Here is a 20829-nt window from a genome sequence, read left to right as displayed (position 1 = left end):
CTGTGAGGTGTGGACTTGTTAAATAAAGAAGGTGCCTCCTGGAAACCCTTGTCTCCGAATCACTGGCACTACACATACAGTATATCGAGGAGGTTGTGAGTCGCTCTGCTACTGCTGCTACTGCTGCTACTGTGGAAAGTTTTACTGTGAGCTGTCACCCCTTGGTAAATCATTTCGCCTCCTTTAAAACAAAAAAAACTGGCTCGGTGCTGCTCAATATTCGCAACCATCCCAGCCACCTCGTAAAGTCCAGTTTCTAAACAGAAGGCGCCCTTCATAAACACTCGCCTGGTGTCTTGTCATCACAAGCCATTGGGCGATGTCACATGGCCACAAATGGCGTGGCTGATTGTATTTATATAATAAGATACATCGATCGCGAGGGCGAATTCTCCGTTCGCCTTATCAGCCTTCATAGGTGCTCGCTAACAGCACTTGCCCCACCAGTCTGTTAAGGTTATACGGAGGATCTTTGTCTCTGCGTGTTCTTCTCTTTCCCTCTCGACTTTCTCTCTCTTCCCTTAGGTCCCGTCCAGTCCAAACACTTAAATGGAAACAGAACTGGTCCTGGCACCGCTAAATGTGCGTACGCATGTGTGTGGGCGGGCGCGTGCAAACTCGCACGTGTCTCTCTGTGTGTGCTGTGTTTATGCAGACGTTCGTATGTTACGTACTGAGCGGTATACACGTGTGTATGTGTGTAAGTGTAATTACATGTTCACCCCTTGACACGCGGGTCCGTCCCACGACTTTCCGCCAGACAGCCTTCGACACTTCACGTGATAGTCTAAAAGTGTACCGAGGCTGGCGCAAGCACCACGGTGGTGATGTCACCGCCACTGAGTGGCGATCGGCGGCTGCTGTCGTGCGTGTCAGGTGTGCTTAGCTTAGTCCCGGAATGCGCACGATGCGTTCACGGGTGAGTTTTCAAATTGTGGGAAGTCAATATTTGGTTGTCGAATGTATGGAATGGCCAGAGCCACGAGAACGTGGAATGTCCACCATTGGCTGAGGACCACACTCCATCGCCCACAAAGTTCACCTTTTGAGTTTGTCTCCGTCAGGGTAAATGTTGGGGTTCACATTTTAATTATGTGAAAAAAAATTTGTCCAAGGTTAAACGTTCTGAAAGAATGTGGCCTATATGAAGACATTTGGTGTATATTTTATGTGCCCATATTTCACTTTTATAGACTGGTATAATATAAATAACTTTTCTGGGACTACTTGCTGACCGAGTGAGTAACATCATCATCATCATCCTTGTCAGCAGCAAGAGGATTAGTTATCGTGTTATTCCAGGTGTTGAGAGACCAATAGGGATAATTTATAACGGCCATAAATATTCAAACAATGATCAAAACGAAAACGTAAACCAGACCTTTAAAAAGCTTCCAAGCGACCCAAGGAATTACATAAACTGCTGCGAAAATAAACCATTCGCACAGCAAAACCCAAACAAAAGCTTAGAAACGTCAACAAAAACAGCCTCACAAACAAACATAAACACAGGCATCCACTCAGCCAAACAAATATCCAAACAACCGAACTGGCTGCCAAAAAGTTAAACACTCAAACGTGTGGACGACCGTGGCGTGCAGTTTGCGGCATTGTACGACTCTTCGGCGCGATGTCCGACGTTTACGCTCCGCCTCCAGCGCGTGCAGCGGATTCAGTTCCAGCGTGCGGCACGAAACATCGGGCATCGCGCCGAGCGAGGGGCACGTGATCAACACCAGAAAAACGCTTCGCAGGGTTACGTAAGCATCCACACAGACAGCAAGACAACAAACACGCGCGCACGCGCACGCACGGACGACCACACACTGGCCTGTGGGTCCCATGGGTCCTGCTTTTCCACGGGCCCCTTCGGTGCCAGGTCTCCCGGGAATTCCTGGGGGTCCCGCTTGTCCAGCCGGTCCAACAGGGCCTGAAAGCCAGGGTCAGGGTTAGGTTGGTGTGACACGGGGAGACAAGGAATCGTGTTGATAGTGGCGGGGGCTGTTTGTGTGGATAGGTCGAAGGGCTGTGGATGGGGGGGTTGTGGAGGGGAGGTGGTGGTCGGAGCCAATTCAGGCATCACGTGTGTGTGTTGAACTTCTTTCGTCCCTTACATAGCCAACCGCGCTCAAAAAAACAGTGGCAAACATTTGGCTCACTGTCGTTAGCCATGGCATAGAATCAAACTCGGATCACTGTGGTTCACAGTTCAGTGCTGCCAACCATCGCCTCTCCCCACAACCCCGGCCCCCATCGCACTCTTTCTCCCCCATCAGCAAGTCTCCTTCTAATGATGCTGATAGCCACAATCGGGCCAATTATTTACCCAGGAAACCCCCAACGTGTAGGCAATTTCAAAATTAATTCGTGAAAATAAATCACGTGTTAATCTTCAATGCGGCATGCATGGGAGGCCCTGCTAAGAGACAGGCAGACAGGGCGCGTGCGTTCAACAGCGATTCCAACGGGACGAACGAATTCCTCCGCTAATGATGATGATGATTTACTACAGCAACTGGCAGCCACGAGACACCGAGCAATGAAATTCGGTTCGGTCCACTTGCCTATGTCTGGCGGCTTTACAAGATTACTTTTTCCCCTTCTCCCCTACCCGTTCTCGACTCCTGGATTGTTAGGAGAGTTTTACTGCTCTCTGTCTGGCGGGCTATCCACTTCCCCCACCACTCACTCTCCCACTCAACCACCCTATCTACCCACCCTGCAACCCTACCCACCACCACTGCCAGCACTAACCACGACCTCCAACGGATAACGCCCAAATTATTGTCGATCCCATCGCATGTCCAATATTAGTCAGCTTATACTGACTGGACCGTAGGATAACATAGCTGAGCCATCCGATTATTTGAGTAATCGAGTACTCTAATTGTATTAAATCGGATGACCACGAGAATAGTTGGGGAAAAAATCTGTTCCCATGGTGGCCGGGGCTTGGTGACATCATCGGCATCATCAGCTGACCGTGGCACCATCGGGGGTTTCCTGCCTTCCAGAGGCGAGGAGGTGGCGAGCGGCCACCGCTTTTGTTGAAAGGCATGCGATGAATCACCGACAAACAAAGCGGAATAAATCAGCGGACAAATACGCCCCCTTCACATATGGCATCGCTCCGCGTGAAGAAAAACAAAACAGTGTATATGTATTTTTTTTACAAACCATCAGTCGCACACGGCCTTCTTGGGAGTGCATATCTATTTCAGCAGCATTGGTTTAATCCGGGCAAACTCTGGGCCGGTTGTGACAGTCAGTGTCTCATCATCAGCAGAGCCAGGCTCGCCTGAATCAATGCGGGTGAACTGGCCAATCTTACAGGCAAAGGACCCTCCTCTATTTACAATATGGGACCATAAAAAATTCAGTTAACGACCATTTTACCTCAATGAATCAACTTAATCAACAAACAATCCAAGCTTGAAGCTATATATTGGTCACATGTGACCGCCGCTCAGGATACTGCACAAAAACAGTGGCCTTGTTTATTCTTCATGATGTATTACACAGAAAGATGGAGAGACAGTCATCGACAGAGAGAAACGTAGGCCTCGAGCCTGGACTTGAACAGGGGCGGAGGGAGTCGACGTCACGAATGGGAGTCCCAGACTGGCGGGCAGGTCGGCACTACAATAGTGAATGTAGCGGCCCCTAGTGGTTTAAGGGCTCGCACACGAACCAATTACATATAACGAATATGAAAATAACCTATGATATTATTTCATCGAAAATGAACGTTTGATGGATTTAACTTTTCTCACCTTGCTTCCCGGGCTGTCCGGCCGGTCCCCTCTCCCCTTGGAGCCCTGTGGGTGCACGCGCGAAGACACGCCACGGATAAATGAACGCATGTACCACGTGTCTTACATTAGTTAACAACTTTGTGCATAGTTCGGCAATTGTTAATTTTGGGGCAGAACACACAAAACTGAATCTGACCAGGTGGCATTGTTCGTAGCACAGTGCTCTATCCGCCGCACCACTGCTATATGGACGCAGAGACAAAGATCCCCGATATACATATCCATACAGACTACATCATTAGACCTCCTTTGCCAGTACCCAAATATAATAATAGGGTTTTATCCCCTTTTTCCCCAGTTTCAAGGACAATGCATATATTATCATAGTATGTTTTTTGTTTGCATTTTGACTGCAAGTATTGTGGTTAATGCAGACATTAATCCTTGTAAAAAGGTTTCAGTTTTGTTGCCAGAAAAAAGGGGAAAACCCCTATTATTATTCCATACAGACTGTTTGGGGCAAGTGCTGTTAGCGAGTTGCTTGACGGCCAGGGCCGGTTCAGATGTCACTCGCCATTGATGTCAGCCGTGGTCAGAAATCGAAGTCAGTCGGCACACTCCATGGCACAGCGCGGTAACCCACTGCACCGCCGTCATACGGTACCACGCATCACAAACGCACGCGCCGCGCGCATACGCGGACGCTTCTGACCTTGAGGGCCAGGCAGCCCCATGGGCCCTTGCGGGAGGAGAGACCCGAACGCGACCTCTGCCGTGACCTCAGGCCCGTGGGCCCCTTGACCCGCGGCTTCGGCCGGGAGCTCGTTGCTCGAGTCCCCTGCCGCCCTGTCCCCCGACTCCATCAGGCGCACCTGGCGGAGGGAGATTTGGGGGGGGGGGGGGGCGGCGGACACGGCAACGTGAGCCGACGGAACCAAACCCGCAAGCAAAGCGCGCGCGCATTCACAGGACCCACTCGACCCTAGCGTTGCATACACTGGGTTTACAATTACACAGGTGATAAGAAATGGCGATGGTGCCGGGTTGACTTAGGGCAGGGGTCGGCAACCAAAATAACAAGAAGAGCCATTTCTTTCCAATTCGGTACAAAATTCAGTATTTCAAGAGCCGCAATGCATCTGAGTACATACTGTACATACGTACATATCGTCAAGAAGCAGCCCGTAAAGAGCCGCATGCGGCTCTGGAGCCGTAGGTTGCCGACCCCTGACTTAGGGGGTCTGTGAGAGAGCTGTGTGAACATATTTTTTAAAAAATGACTTTTAGAGGTGGCTGGAGTGGCTCAGGGGATTCGAGGTCTGAGCACCGAGGCCTGTGCAGCTGAGGTCCTGGGTTCGATTCCGAGTTTCGGCCACCCGTGATGACACCACCAAGACATTGTGTTGGATTGAAAGGGCGAAAGAACAAGTTCAGAATACGTATAATAATAATAATAAAATAAATAGCGACATCGCAGAGGTGGAAGTAATGCATACAGAAGACTGACCACGGCTCATTTAAAATCGCTCTCATTCTCCAAATGTGTGCTCCAATCAAAGCACTTCCTTTTGCCAGAATATTTTCTAAAGCCTAGTGAACATAGACAAAAAAAACCCCATCACAACGAATATCATCTTGGCATTTTACTATAACGTATAAAAAATCAGGTTCCTGTGAGCACTGAAGGATTATGAAAAGAGCGTCGTGAACATGACAGCTGTCTCCTAATTTCCCGTTGCAAAGCAACAGCAGCTTCTCTCCTCGTAATTGTCAAAATAATTCCTCCCTCTTTGACACACGTGGCACGACATCCGAAAGCGTTCGTTACTGGTAGGAACCTCCTGGTTCCACCAGCCCACAGGAGATTATTGTGTCCGTCCGTCCGTCTTGAATCCAAAAATGGGAGGGGTGTGGCTGGGTGGAGAAGGGAGGGTGGGGAGGGGCTGGGTGGGGGGTGGGAGGGGTGGGGCTGGGTGGGGAGGGGATGGTCACCCCGTGGTGCCCTTATAAAACTCAACGTTTAACCTACTCACGCCGGCTTGTGCCCGCCCTCACAGTCGGCCATATTTGCGGAATACACCACGCCGCCGTTGACCCTGGCCATTGACCGAGCAACCCAACGTTCCTAGCAGCTCCCTCCGCAGGAATGTGTTTAAAAGAGAACCCACGGATATGTAGATACCTGTGCTGCTCTTAGAGTGGAGACTATCTCCAGTAGGAGAGAAGATATCGGCTGAGCGAGATCCCGCAGTGCCTTGGAGCAGGGGTCGTGAACAGAAACAACAAGAAGAGCCATTTCTGTTCGAATTCGGTAACACCCCCCCGCCCCAATATTTCAAGAGCCACAGTGCACTGTGTGGTAGATACGAGAGACGGTGGTGTCCTCAATAAATACCGGTCACGAGGCAGTCCTTAACGAGCCCCATGCGGATCCATAGCCGCAGGTTGCAGACCCCTGGGTTAGAGTACATGCTCAAAATCACGAGTTTGGGATTTTAGATTTGAAGTTTTCGCGACTGCAAGGATTCATACTTTTAGCTTTTTTCGGTAAAGTCACGTAGGCAAAAAAATCCAATAAATTTTTATTTATTTATTATTATTTATTTTTTACCTATGTGACTTTACCGAAAAAAACCTAAGAGTACGAGTTTGGGAGTTCGATAAAAAAATGTTCTATCAAAACAAATATCAACTTGGGGGCGGGAGTGGGGGAATATGTCAATAGCGGCTGTGAAATGAAAAGACTCGCCCCTGACAATGTGGAATTTCCACCGTTGGCTCAGCGTGAGCCATTAGCGTGACCTTTGTTTAAAAAGGAGGGGAGGGGTAAGGGGGCATAACTCTGTGAGGGCACGGCGCGGTCAATGTTAAGTAAACTTTAAACAAACGTTAAACGTACTCTGGTGCTTTCGGTAAAGTCACGTAGTTAGAAATAAAATAAAACAAAATAAAACAAACGTTGAACGCTGAACAGAATGAGTGACGATGCTAAACTAAACGATTTTTTTTATTATTTTAACCAGGTAAGGCCCACCGAGCAATGCAGCTCTTTTAAAACCAGCGACCTGGCTATCACAAACGAATGCTCAACGAGGTTGCTGATAATTGTTTTTTTACCCTTCTATCTGGCAACAAAACTGACACCTTTTTACAAGGAGTCATGTTTGCATAGACCGCAATACCTGCAGTCATAATACAAACAAAAGACATAACTCTGATGCAGGTATTGCGGTCTATGCAAACATGACTCCTTGTAAAAAGGTGTCAGTTTTGTTGCCAGATAGAAGGGTAAAAAAAACAATTATCATATTTTTACTGGCAAATGAGGTTCCCATAGTGAGGTTGCTGATGCCATCATCACGTGGACGTTTATGGCGGCGGCCAAGATGCAACCCGATGTTGTCCATCCAGCAATCGGCTCTCGTGCCCTGTGCTGTACAGGAGGCCGCCACTGCTGATAAATATTTCGAGAGTTTAGAAAAGGGGGCCGCTGAACCTTCAGCAGGGCGTGGATGATGATGGGGGGGGGGGCTCAGTCAATGATGGTACCAGCTCATTGGGGGGCCGGACCTAAGCATAAATGAGTTTTTTGGGTGCGTCATGTGACAAACAAACAGTCTGCTGGGAAACAACGCAACTTATATTAACTTGCGTTTCAAGTTTCAAGTTTATTTATTAGGTGTAGCCCCGTGAGCCATGTGGCTCTTGACTCGGGTGCAACCGCAACAAACAAAAACATGGACACAGAACATCTTAAAATGACGACACGCAAAACGAATGCTCAGCGTAGTGGCTGATATCATCATCGGCGGTTTTTGGCGATTATACCGACGTGTGAAATAACAAAGGCTATTGATTAATTACAAATATTTGTAAGTGTGCCATTAGAATGATGGGATTTCTGTATGTATTTATTGACATAAGGATCTGAGTTCGAACTGACATTTATTCGTTTTTTTTAAATACATCTGGGGACCCCTTGGTTTACTTGGGGCCCTAAGCTTTTGCCTGCATTCCTAGCGCCACACCAGTGATCCTCTCCCTTACGTGGGTGGGGTGGTCAGGGATTGCGAACACGAGACGAATGATGTAAACTGTTCAGAATCAGAATATTTATTTGTGCTGGAGGAATCCGTTGGCTACGGCCATTCGACGTCTGAACATTCGCAGACGCAGGTCAAGTCGGACTGGGTGGCCGTCGCTGCTTCTGCTGCTGCTGCCTCACTCGCGTGGCTGTCCCTAAACCGCGTGGCGATGGCAAAAAACGACGACGCGCATCTCACCGCACGCGCGATGCAGCCGCCGCTGTCTCTGCGGTGCGCTGGGGGAGGTCTCGCAACAGACGTGGAACGGTTCAACTCCCACCCCGCCACCCCGCCCACATCCCACCACCCACACCACCCCGCCCACACCCCACCACTTCCACCCCACCACCCCCGCCCCACCACCTCCGCCCACCACCCCCACAACCCCCACCCCGCCCCCACCCCACCACACCACCACCCCGCCCCCACCCCACCACACCCCCACCCCACCACACCACCACCCCGCCCCCACCCCACCACACCACACCCACCCTACCACCCCCCCACGCCGCTCCCCACCCCCCCCTAACAAGCCACCCCGCCCTCCCCCACGGCACCCCCCCCCCGTCCCGAATTAGACGATTTGCCAGAATTGTCATAATTCGCAAGAATGTTTTTTTTCTTTCATTTACACTGCGGTTATTGGCGAGCTGAAGCGATTCATATTGTTTTTAAAATGGTAATTATTGTTATTAGTATCATCATAAAAAGCCGCTCAGGGGTTGACTTGGTTCAGCGTCTTTCCCCGCGATGCCTTAAAGTTTGTGTTCAAGTAGAGCCTTTCAGTTCAATAATACAAATACAAATTAATATTGATTATATATAGAAACCTTTTGTTAATCCACTGTTGGATGAAGACCTTTGAACCAACAGTGTCAGTCACGAGGGTTTGTTGGACCATACTTCACCACGCCGATCAGTGCGAGTTTCTGATCGCGGGTGGACACCCACGACCGTTTTGGATATCGCTGGAAATTTGAACTCTGATCGCCGGGTTCAGAGCACAGCGCACTAACCACTAAGCAAACCGCTGCACCCATGTACTCATTACTCGCAGCGTATACAAATGGAACGACGGCATCGATCATTTCGCGCGAGATTTGATGCACGCGGCAAGGGCCGAAGAAGAATCGGCGTTATTCGCAATGACCACGGGGGAACCCCCTTGCATATAGCGATCAACATCCAGATATCACCCACGGGCCAATAATGATGTCGGGTACCATCATCACACATTGCCATCACTTCCTTCCTCCTGCCTGATCCGGCAACTGTCACACAGTCGACACCCAACCTCTGAGGATCCATTGTTAACGCCGCCTGGCTTCAGGTCTTCCCCTTCGCCGCAAAACCTCCGGGTGCTACTGCAGCTCCGGTCTCTGGGACCTGCCCCCCGCCATCCTGGAACACGTTGTCCCACCCATCACAACCTCCGCATCCTGATTGTAGCTTTAAAATTGATTCCCTGTCGCATCCTATTTTGAAATTCCATGTCGAAGCACTCTTCACTTTTCCTGCCACCTTTGGAGGATTACAACAACAACAACAACAAAACTCAACTATTAAGAAAGTGAAGAATAATTAATTTTAACAAAAATGTTTAAATGTTCTTTCGAATCGGTCAAATAAATGCAGACTTCCACTCACACATAAACGAACGCACCCACAACAAGATGAAGACCGCACTGAGACGTCTTGATGCGCACCTCCGATTAGCGCGGTTGGCTACGTACGGTGCGAAAGAAGTTCAACGTGCATACGTACTCTTGAGGACAAGGTCTAATCACAGGTGGCCAACCCAGAATCTTAGCGGTGTCCGATTAACGCTCGAACCACCCGGTCACCTAGAAATGTTGTTCAATCCATTCGAAGGATTCACATTCAAATTGTCCGACTGAACTGACGTGGACTTACGTTTTATTTTTTATTTACTTGGGACAATGATGCGTTTGGCCAAATGTGACCGATTAAACCTCTAATGTAATGAATGGGGCAGTGAATGTGAATAAAGGACTTTTTGAAAGCCACAGAGCCACACTGCCGGGCTGTGTTTACTCCACTGCTCGCTAGCGGGTAGTATAATCAATATGTTATTGTACGTTACGCCTAAGTTCATTCAAGCAGCAACTTCATAAATCACACGCACGAACACACGCGCACACGAGGCCTGTAAAGATGCCTCGGTTTAACTGATACGGTTGCTTTGAGACGCTGCGGATTTTAAACGCCGTTTGAGCGAAAATCCTCGAATTCTTATTCAAATAAATGTTGACGCTCACGACATATGCTTTGAATCGTTCTTGCAAGCAACGATTGTCTGTCATTTCTGCAAACTATATGCACATGTATGTACTTATAATATAATGACCCTTATGATAGTTGTTGTTGTTGTTATTATTTTGTGTTCTTTACTAATATAAACTCAGCTCGTGTGCAGGAGCGAGGTGGACTGTCACACCGCAGGATTTGTGAGAGATGGTGGCGGCTTGGGGTGGTCTTATCCCAGCAGTGGCATGACCTTGGCTAATAAATATGATACTAATATCACGAGGCATATCAACAAACACCAAGACACTGATCCCTGCCCCCTATAGCCTGAAAGGATTGTTGGGGCAAGTGCTGTTAGGGAGCTCCTATCATGGCAAATGCGGCACACGAACGGGTGGTGTTTACACACCGCACCAGGTACTTATTTGAGGCTGAGCAGACCTAGGGGAGGCCCAGGACCGGTTCAAATCACCATCACTGGTGTCGGCTGAGAGCGGGAATCGAACTCGGGTCGCCGGGTTCGTAGAGCGAGTGCACAAACGACCGCTCCCCGACTATAAACACACACACACTCTCTCTCGCACACACGCGAGCACACAAACACGTGTGCACACAGATGTCTGACCCAACAACAACAAAAAAATAACACGCCTTGTGTTCCGTAAAAACGAGTTTACGATGTTAAATTATGGGACCATTTTAGAAGTGTTTTCTATTGCCAGTCATGAGCATTTAATAGTGCTTCGATTCATTCTGTTCTCATTAAAATGTACACACAAACTTGAATACTCAATTGCATATACAAAGGCGAAGATTTCCCGGCTAGCCTTTAACAATCTGTTGGGGCAAGTGCTGGTGGAGAGCACCGATTTCAGGGCCGGCCAAAACCTCACCCGGCCACCTTTGTCTCTCCCCCCCCCCCATGTTTATGTTTTACACACTGAACATGTAAGGCTGAGTCAACCTAGGGGAGGCCCACGGCCGGTTCAGATATTCGTCACCGATGTTGACCGTGAGCAGGAATCGAACTCTGGTCGCCGGTGTTGCAGCGCAGTGCGCCAACCACTACACTACCGCTACCCACACACGTAAACACACACACATACAAAGACAAAGTATCCCCGTATTGCCTTAGCAGACTGTTGGGGCAAGTGCTCTTAACGAGCACCTATAAAGGCCAACACGGTAGCCAGCACACACACACACACATAAATACCCAAACACATACACACGCCCACACACACACACATAAACACTCAAACACATACACACGGACACATAAAAACCCAAACACATACACACGCACACACACATAAACACCCAAACACATACACACGCACACACACACAAACACCTAAACACATACACACGCACACACACACAAACACCTAAACACACATACACACGCAATAAACACCCAAACATATAAACACCCCAACACATACACACGCACACATAAACACCCAAGCACACACATACATAAACACCCAAACACACATACACACGCACACAGATAAAGTCACCCCCGTCCGGTATAACCAGACGGGCTCTTGTGGTAAATGCTGTTAGCGAGCACCTATTAAGGCCTTAATAGGAGTGGCGTTACTTACACCACGCATATACAAAATCAAACACACACACACACGTGCATACAGACACATGCACGAATGCACAAACGCACATAAATTCTCGCAGATGCATCGCCCGAGATTTGAGCCGACGCTTGCCGGGTGTTCGCTGCAAAACTTCCGCGTCCGAACAGAACGACGCAGCATTTGCTCTGTAACGGGCGCCATCCATCAGCCTGGAGCCTTGCTTCAGTTTTTTTTGTCTCGAGACGAGGCCCTGGGTTTTGTCAAGAAGCTCTCTGCTTCGTAACTTGTTAAGCCAAACGTTGAGCAACCCCCCCCACACCCGTGACTGACACGGGGCCTTCGTCCAGCAGTGGATTGACCAAGACTATTTACATCGCCGTTGAGATGCGGGTTGCGTTGGAACGCTGCGTAAATCCGAATTGAAACGCACTGCATTGTCCGGAGGGAATGCCACCAACCAGCCATGGCGGTGCTAGAGGAAGGAAACTGAAGGACGTGGAGGGGGGGACTGGCGTAGGGGAGGAGGAGACACAAAGACAAAGACCCCCCGTATAGCCTTCAGCAGGCTGTTAGGGCAAGTGCTGTTAGCGAGCAACTATGAAGGCCGGCACGGCACACGAAGGGAGTGGGTGGCCAACACCAGGACATTTCTCTCCCCGGTGGCGATGTTTACACAGCACACCGGGAATTCATTTGAGGCTGAGTCGACCCAGGGGAGGCATAGGACCGGTTCAGATAATATAATCGTCACTGGCATTGGCCGTGAGCGGGGATCGAACTCGGGTCGCCGGGTTCGTGAGCGCAGAGCGCGAACCGCTACCACGACCGCTCCCCACGAGCACAGCAACACTGGCAATAGATGGGATGATGATGATGCTGCTGCTTGAGGTTTATTGATCTAGCAGCGTCCTTAAGAGAGGCTGGACGGGAAGAAGAAGAAGAAGGTACTGACGTGGCCATTAAGGTGTTCTCCAATCTACCAATTTAAATACCAGTGTAAATACAAAGGCACCAGCAATTGCCCAAGCTCTGCGATCCTTAATACACGAACGTTTTCAGCCAATGAATGAGTGCGCATACAACAAGTGGGAAAAAAACCGGAGGACCCGGTGAAAACCCACGCGTGCGAGGGGGCAACGCTCTATCCCATGCATAAGGGGCCGGTGGAGATGAGTCCACAATTTTGCCCTACCACCTTCTCTTGGCGAGCCGTGGTACGGGCTCCTCCTCGATGCCCATGGAAACGAGGGAGTTGTGCAACGTTCGTATGATCCAGCAACCCTAGCTGCCTTAGCAGTGCACCACCACTCCCGCCCGGCTTTCGTAGCAAAGCCCCACCATGTTTTGTGGTTACGACCTTCCTCTGGGCTCACCTTGGCCTCCATGTCCTTGAGTTTGCTCGTCAGCTCGGTGAGGCGCTCGCAGTCCATGCACCCTGCATCGCACAGCGCAGGCACAGGAGGAGGCATTGAGACATCTGAGAGGTTTATTATTTTTTTTATCTCCGTTGCAAAGTGATATACTTTTTGAAATTCATAATTCGAGAATGAAACGAATAACAACACAGTCGCGGTGGCCGAGTGGCTCGCGAGTTCAGAGCGAGGAGCCGGCACCACTAAAATGCTGGGTTCGACTCCGGGGTTCAGCCACCAATGAGTGCTCCCAAAAAAACCAAACCCATCGCCACTTAATTATACAACAAATTATAAATCTAAGAATTAAATATGCGTCTGGCTGTCACGTGACGAACTTTGCCCTCATATGGCAAAGCGGGTGGTAAGGTTATGCCATTTACTGTGTGGAGCAGGGGTCACGTGAAGGAAATCTCAGAGGTAGCTCTGCAGTGTCCACTTCTGCGGACCATCCTCTAACAATAGGCGTTGCACTGCTTTGCGAGCAATCCGCATGGATGCTGCGTCTCGTGACGCATGATGTTGACGGCACAAGTTGGGATTATAATTGGGGCTACACTTACATCAACAGCACAAAACAGAGCTTGCTGAATCGGGACAGATTCCTTAACTGTTATCTGCTGCAAGTTACACGCTATGGTGTGCGAGACAGGCCAAGATCACCTAAACTGGGCCCACCTCTGAGCATCAGTTGGGCCACTGAATTGCTCAACTGCAATCGCCTGCAACTGCTTCGTCCACATCTAAGTGAGTAGTTGCGCAAAAGGGCAGTTAAACGGCGTGCTCATGATCGTAACAACCTATCCTAGTTCGCAAACATTCCTCTAATTTTGTATTCAGCAGATTGCCGCTCGACTGTCCAGTCTGTATTGTAAGCAACTGTTTGCCCAACTGAGACGTCCACGTGCAAGCGATGCAGTTGCGTGCAACCGAGTTGTGCAACTGATCGCTCCGGTGGGCACCCGGCTTTGAAAGATTTAGTGTCCGGGAAACGCCGGTGGAGCATTTACAACCACGGTGTCTGAGGAAAGCCAGGAGCACTTCGAACGTCCGCGGCTGGCAAATCCGTTGCTGTTTGTTGCACTCGGAAATCTCTTTAACACGTGCGCACGAGGCCACTGCAAGAGCCGTTTTGATAGTGGATTTAGTCCAGAAGGTTGTTTTACACAGACCGCTCACCGCCACGGCCCACTCGGGCCCACGCCGGCCATAAAAAAGTCATTTATTTAAGAGCGCTGACACACGCGCACGTGAAACACATTCATTGCTTTGTATATTTTTCGAAAACAACGTTCGGCTGGCCGGCTGTCTGGCCGCCTGGTCGGCAGACTGGCAGACTGGCCAGCAGCCTAACGCCGCTGAATTTTGTCCGAAATGTATCTGTCGCTTGAGTGTTCCCTCACACCGACAAGAAACAACACGTTCACTAAACAGCGTAGCGAATTACGAGCGATGAAAGTGCCTGCCGCTCACGTGGTCGCGCTGGCAGCTGATATGGGCCGTTAATATTTGGGCAATTTCTCTCTTATTTGTCCGCGCAAAGATCTCGCTGGGTCTCGACTTTGTCTGATGTGAAGTCACCCCGGGGTCTAGACTAGAACCTGGCGCCCGCATCTCTAGCGACACCACCAGGTTGGCTCTGCGTGCCACGAGGATGTGAGGATAGTTGCGCTCAAAACTGCAGGTCGGAGCAGATACCATGTTACCAGCTGCAGGGTGCAATCAGCTGGTATACACGTGGTGCATCAGCTGGTATACACGTGGTGCATCAGCTGGTATACACGTGGTGCATCAGCTGGTATACACGGGTGCATCAGCTGGTATACACGGGTGCATCAGCTGGTATACACGTGGTGCATCAGCTGGTAAACACGTGGTGCATCAGCTGGTACACAACGGGGTGGATCACACGACGTGGATTAGCTCGCACAATTATTAATACTACTTGCGTCCAGCCTGTACGCACATTTCTGTCCAATACGTTTATCATCGTCTATATTCTATAGAAAGTGTTTTAATCGGTCACTCATATATCTTCTTTCCAGTTCCCCCCCATTAGCCGTATATATTATTGTCAATTTGGTTACGGTTCCTATCATCCTAGCCTTTTTTCGTGGATGAGAATAGGTCACTTAGAAGTTGGGGGAAATGTATCCTCATATCTGTGTTTATCCACGCTTTACGGATACACGGACTCATTTGGGTGCATGGTGATGGGATGTTAACTCCCTCGCCTGGTATACAGGAAGTCGTGGGTTCGATGCTGACTCTGACTCCTGTATGTTTGGAGTTTGCGTGTCTCTCTTCCCGTAGTCACGTAGGTTTTACTCCAGGTCCTCCTGTTTTTCCCTCCACATTTAGAATCAACAACGCGCGTTTCGAGTATTTGGCTGCTATAAATGTCCACATGCTTAGCCACTTCGTTGAGCTATCATTTGTGGCGAGGTCGCCTCTGAAAAATAGCTATGTAGCTCAGTGGGCCTTACCTGATAAAAAATATTTGTAAAGTTAATAGTTTAGTTGTAATTTGTGTTGATAAATTAGATCACAGGATTCACCCCAAACCCACCCACACCAATCTCATGAAATCGGCGATCTTTCACTGAATCCAACTCTACCGTATCTAATTCAGCCGCCTGCCGACTCTAACCCTTCTATAAATAAACACTTTCACCCTCAGTTGGAGAGCGTTGACAAAATATCTGGCTAATAGATCTGGCCTTCGCGCACAGCTGTTCCGCCCGATACCTGCTTAATGAGACGAGTAATCAACACAGCCGTCTCACACTCAGTGACAGCATGAACAAAACATCCCCAACTACTTACGACGAAAACTATATCACTGGTCAATACACTTTTTCTGACATAAGGTATTGCAACGGGTTTAAGGTAATTTTGGGGTGCTGATTCCAAATCTGGCATCAGTTTTTGTCTATCACATCAGGTTTTTGAGATATCAAATATGCATTTTCAATAAGAACTGCAGAAGAAAAATATTAAATAAATGTGGATATCTACATAAAATGATATAATAAACACACTATCCTAAAAATACAGCACCATATTTTAATACTAAAGCAGTCACTGACTCGCAACAACTTGCAATCATAAGTGACAGAGTTAATTTCGGGTAAAATCAATGAAAATGGGGTATGCCGATAGCATAAAAATGAGATGTGATAGAGCAAATCTGAGATCAGATTTGGAATCAGCACCCTGAAATTAGTCTAAAACAGCTGCAAAAGTCCAGGCCAGAAATTTTTTTGTTGTTGACCAGTGTATATTTTTTATTTTACCAGGTTAGGCTCATAGAACTATGCAGTTCTTTTTTATTAGAAGCGACCTGGCCACAAACGATAGCTCAATGAAGTGGCCTGTCAGCGCGTGGAAATTCATAGCAGCCAATTTCTCTCAACGCCCGCGCTTCTAAATTCGGAGGGAAAACCGCGGAGGTTTCGGAGAAAAAAATCCACGCGACCATGGCGTGAACACGCAAACTCCAAATATACAGAAGGCGTCAGAGTCGGGATCGAAGCCACGACCTCCTGTGTACCAAGCGAAGTAATGAACATCGCGCCACCCAGAGTGGCAGGAAACTCCTGAAAACGAGTCTTGAGATTCTGTGAGGCTTCCCTGGACACAACCTCTGTAGCGCGAGATGTTTTTAATGCGGTGGGGGAGGGGGGGGTCGACGAGAAAAGTGGGGGGGGGATTGGGGGCAGAGGGAGGGAAACTCAGGGTTGGTCACGACCCAGTCAATGTTAAGCAAACATTTCAAAAACAATGTTAAACTCTAAACAGAATGAGTAACGATAGGAGTTGCTTTGGTCTACGGGCACGCTGCTCTGGTTCTCACCCACTGTGTGTGCGAGGAGAGGCCTAAAAAAACACCCCGCCACCGGTGATTAATATCGTTACAACAGTTTTTGACTTGACTCTTTAAGAATTTAGAATGGAGGGGGACGCTGAGAATTCATCAGGATGGTGGTGGAAGGGGGGGGGCTCAGTCCCCTCCAGCCCCCCCTCCCCCCCGATGCTACGGGCCTACCTGGATAAACTAAACAACTTTAAGATCGAATTATCTCGCCGCTTAAACGAAGATAGACTCTTCTCGGTCGGGCGGCCCTGAGCTTGGAGTGGACATTCCACATTCCGATGGCAGGTGCCAGCATGGTAAAAAAAACCCCCCATGAGCAACAATGACCTGACAAAGCTCTTCCTCCAATCTCAATACACTCACTCGTTTGTAAACCTGCACCGTTCTCCTCTGTTAGACATCAAGCCATCGCTTTCCATAAATTCAATCACAAGTTGAGGATACACTCGGAGGGTCATGAGGATTCAGGGGCAAGACAGGACCTATGAATAATAAGAATAACATTTGCATTCATACGGCGTGGCTTAAATGCCTCAGCAATTCGAACGTCCAAAGGGCACCCCCCCCCCTCAGTGGCAGCTGTCGCTGTGCGGCACAAGGTGATACCTTCCACCCTCGCTCCTGTAAGCGTTCAACGTTGGGTCAACGTTGTGGTGGGGGAAGGGAACGGCAGAACCGGCCTTGCAAGCGGGCCATGAGCCTCTCAAGTAGGGCTTAATATTTGCTGTTTTTATGTTACCAGGTAAAGCCCCCTGAGCTATGTAGATCTTTTTCAGAAGTGGCCTGGCCAATAATGATAGCTCAACGAAATGTCTTATCACGTGGAAATGTATAGTAGCCAAATACTCTGAACGCGTGATGTTGATTCTAAATGTGGAGGGAAACCCGGAGGATCCGGAGAAAAAAATCCACGCGACCACGGGGAGAGAGACACTCAAACTCCAAAAATACATATTCTTAGGTTTTTTCGGTAAAGTCACGTAGGTAAAAAAATTAAACTACATGGCAGAGGCTCTGTCTCATATGCAGAATTTTGTTATGTAGGCTAGGCGTAGTCACAAACCGCACCTCTCCATAATAAAGGCTCAGTCATTTGTTATGTAGTCTATTCATAGTCTCAAGCCGCACCTTACCATAATAATAACAAGTAAACCCGTAAAAACAAAGTTTTTCACTCTAAATCCTATATATGCGTGGCGGCTAGAGTCCTCTCGTCCTCTGGCTTGAGATGGCTGCCACCTATGGGTCAGATGATTGTCTGCCAGTATTAAGCAATTGGTAATTAAATATTTAATTTGTTTTCCGTAAACAGTGTAAAATTTTGGAAATTATTTTTCACGAAAATTAATTTTCACACACAACGAGTCTGTGTGGAAAATGTCAGCTCGATTGGATCACGGGAAGTGGGTTAAAAAATGAGCGAAAGATTTGCACGGTCCTAAGCAAGCAAGCGAACTTAATATAAAGGATTTAAAAATATATTCACCTGTGGAGGACGCGGGGATCGATCCCGCGACCTTTGGCATGGGAAGCGAGGGCGCTACCAACTGCGCTACTCCGCCACGGCCTGTGGAGGGGTTACGCTCTGGGCTCCTACACTGTGACGTTCAGCCAAAGCCATGAATGAGTTCTATTTGAATAAATGTGAAATACTTTTTTTTGCCTAAAAAGTGTAAAATTTTTGAAAAAAATTTTCACGAACATTAATTGTCTCGCACAACGAGTCTGTGTGCAAAATGTCAGCTCGATTGGATCACGGGAAGTGGGTTAAAAAACGAGCGAAAGATTTGCACGGTCGTAAGCAAGCAAGCAAGCACGCAAGCAAGCAAGCAAGCGAACTTAATATAAAGGATTTAAAAGTGGGCCGTTCCTGGCCCTTCCCCCCCCTCAACCATTATATATACGGAGTAGTATCTCTTGTAATCTCTCATTTACTTGATACAGCTGTCGGGCTGTGACGGTTCCACCTGAAGACGGAAGCTTGTGTTGCCTCCGAAACGTCGTGATTTTTATTTTTATTTTACTTTTATTAATTTTAATTTAACATTTTTACCTACGTGACTTTACCGAAAAAAACCTAAGAATATGAATCCTTGCAGTCACGAAAGCTTCAAATCTAGAATCCAAGAATAGAGCAGGCGTCAGGGCCGAGATCAAACCCACGACCTCCTGTAGACCAGGCAAAGGAGCTAACATCTCGCCACCGTGGCGCCCCTTAACTTAACTAACCTAACTGAACTATTTTTTTTGTATTTGACTAGGTAAAGGCCCACTGAGCTATACAAGTATGTATCAGAAGAGACCTGGCCACTAATGATAGCTCAACGAAGTAGCTTATCATCATGTGGGAAATTCATCGCAGCGTAAATATCCTGAGTAGCATCACCTCGTTGGGGAGAATCACAGGCGGTCGACACACAGCCGCGGCCTGTATGTATGTTGAACTTCTTTGGCACCGTACCTAGCCAATCGTGCTTATTGGAGGTGCGGGGGAAGGACAACAAACTAAGCAGGAAAATAAGTTCTAGAGAAATGCGTGGGGGAGGAAAAGCGAGTTTGTGTGTAGGGGGGGGGGCTGCCGTTGCCATCTTGTGGGGGGCACGGGGCTAGCTCGGGGTAAAACGCAGAACAGTTTTCACAAAACGAGAGCTGGGGCAACAAAAAGTGACGGGTGGGGGGGGGGCTACAAAAATCAAATAATGTTTTTTTTGTCTTTTGTTGTGGCGGCCAAATTTTCTCTTTTCCGCCTCCCGTGGCGGAAACCCCCAAAGCGCCCAGCAGCGCTCCCTTCAAGGAAGAATGCTGAGAGATCGTTGGACTTGTGTGTGTGTCAGGGGGGGCGTGTGTGTGTGTGTGTCAGGGGGGACGTGTGTGTGTGTGTCAGGGGGGACTTGTGTGTGTGTGTCAGGGGGGACTTGTGTGTGTGTGTGTCAGGGGGGGCGTGTGTGTGTGTGTGTCAGGGGGGACGTGTGTGTGTCAGGGGGGACGTGTGTGTGTGTGTCAGGGGGGACGTGTGTGTGTGTCAGGGGGGGCGTGTGTGTGTGTGTCAGGCGGGACGTGTGTGTGTGTGTATCAGGGGGGACGTGTGTGTGTGTGTCAGGCGGGACGTGTGTGTGTGTGTGTGTGTCAGGGGGGACGTGTGTGTGTCAGGGGGGACGTGTGTGTGTGTGTGTGTCAGGGGGGACGTGTGTGTGTGTGTGTGTCAGGGGAGGACGTGTGTGTGTGTCAGGGGGGACGTGTGTGTGTGTCAGGGGGAGCGTGTGTGTGTGTGTGTCAGGGGGGACGTGTGTGTGTCAGGGGAGACGTGTGTGTGTGTGTCAGGGGGGACGTGTGTGTGTGTGTCAGGGGGGACGTGTGTGTGTGTGTCAGGGGGGACGTGTGTGTGTGTGTGTCAGGGGGAGCGTGTGTGTGTGTGTGTGTCAGGGGGGACGTGTGTGTGTCAGGGGGGACGTGTGTGTGTGTGTGTCAGGGGGGATGTGTGTGTGTGTGTCAGGGGGGACGTGTGTGTGTCAGGGGGCTCGTGTGTGTGTGTGTGTGTCAGGGGGGACTTGTGTGTGTGTGTGTGTCAGGGGGCTCGTGTGTGTGTGTGTGTGTCAGGCGGGACGTGTGTGTGTGTGTGTCAGGCGGGACGTGTGTGTGTGTGTGCAGGTGAGGTAATGTGTGGTGCGGAGTGTGGGCAGCGGTAGCACAACAGTTTGCGCGTTCCGCTACGAACCCGGCGCGCCCGAGTTCGATTCCCGCTCACGGCCAAAAGCGGTCACGAAAACCAACGTGGCGTTTCCGCCACTGGCTCAGGACTCTGAATATACAACGAGCAAGCGAATCACTTTAAATCTG

The 20829-nt window shown here is 49.1% G+C and overlaps 1 protein-coding gene across 1 annotated transcript in view; it reads right to left on the bottom strand.

Annotated features, from left to right (window-relative positions):
* Positions 1 to 1501: 1501 nt before the first annotated feature.
* LOC144730839 (uncharacterized) overlaps positions 1502 to 20829 on the bottom strand; it is a 116311-nt gene continuing 96983 nt past the window's right edge. The window contains exons 4-7 of the mRNA XM_078611613.1: positions 13077 to 13138; positions 4468 to 4627; positions 3774 to 3818; positions 1502 to 1930 (exon numbers count right to left, since the gene is read on the bottom strand). Of these exons, the coding sequence (XP_078467739.1) occupies positions 1521 to 1930; positions 3774 to 3818; positions 4468 to 4627; positions 13077 to 13138 (677 nt within the window). The 3' untranslated portion in view covers positions 1502 to 1520. The remainder of the gene's footprint in view (positions 1931 to 3773; positions 3819 to 4467; positions 4628 to 13076; positions 13139 to 20829) is intronic.

The sequence above is a fragment of the Lampetra planeri genome, chromosome 37 (genome assembly GCF_965212315.1).
Source record: "Lampetra planeri chromosome 37, kcLamPlan1.2.h2, whole genome shotgun sequence".
NCBI lineage: Eukaryota > Metazoa > Chordata > Hyperoartia > Petromyzontiformes > Petromyzontidae > Lampetra > Lampetra planeri.
The sequence above is the reverse complement of the archived record's forward strand: the minus strand, read 5'-3'. Positions and strand labels throughout refer to the sequence as shown.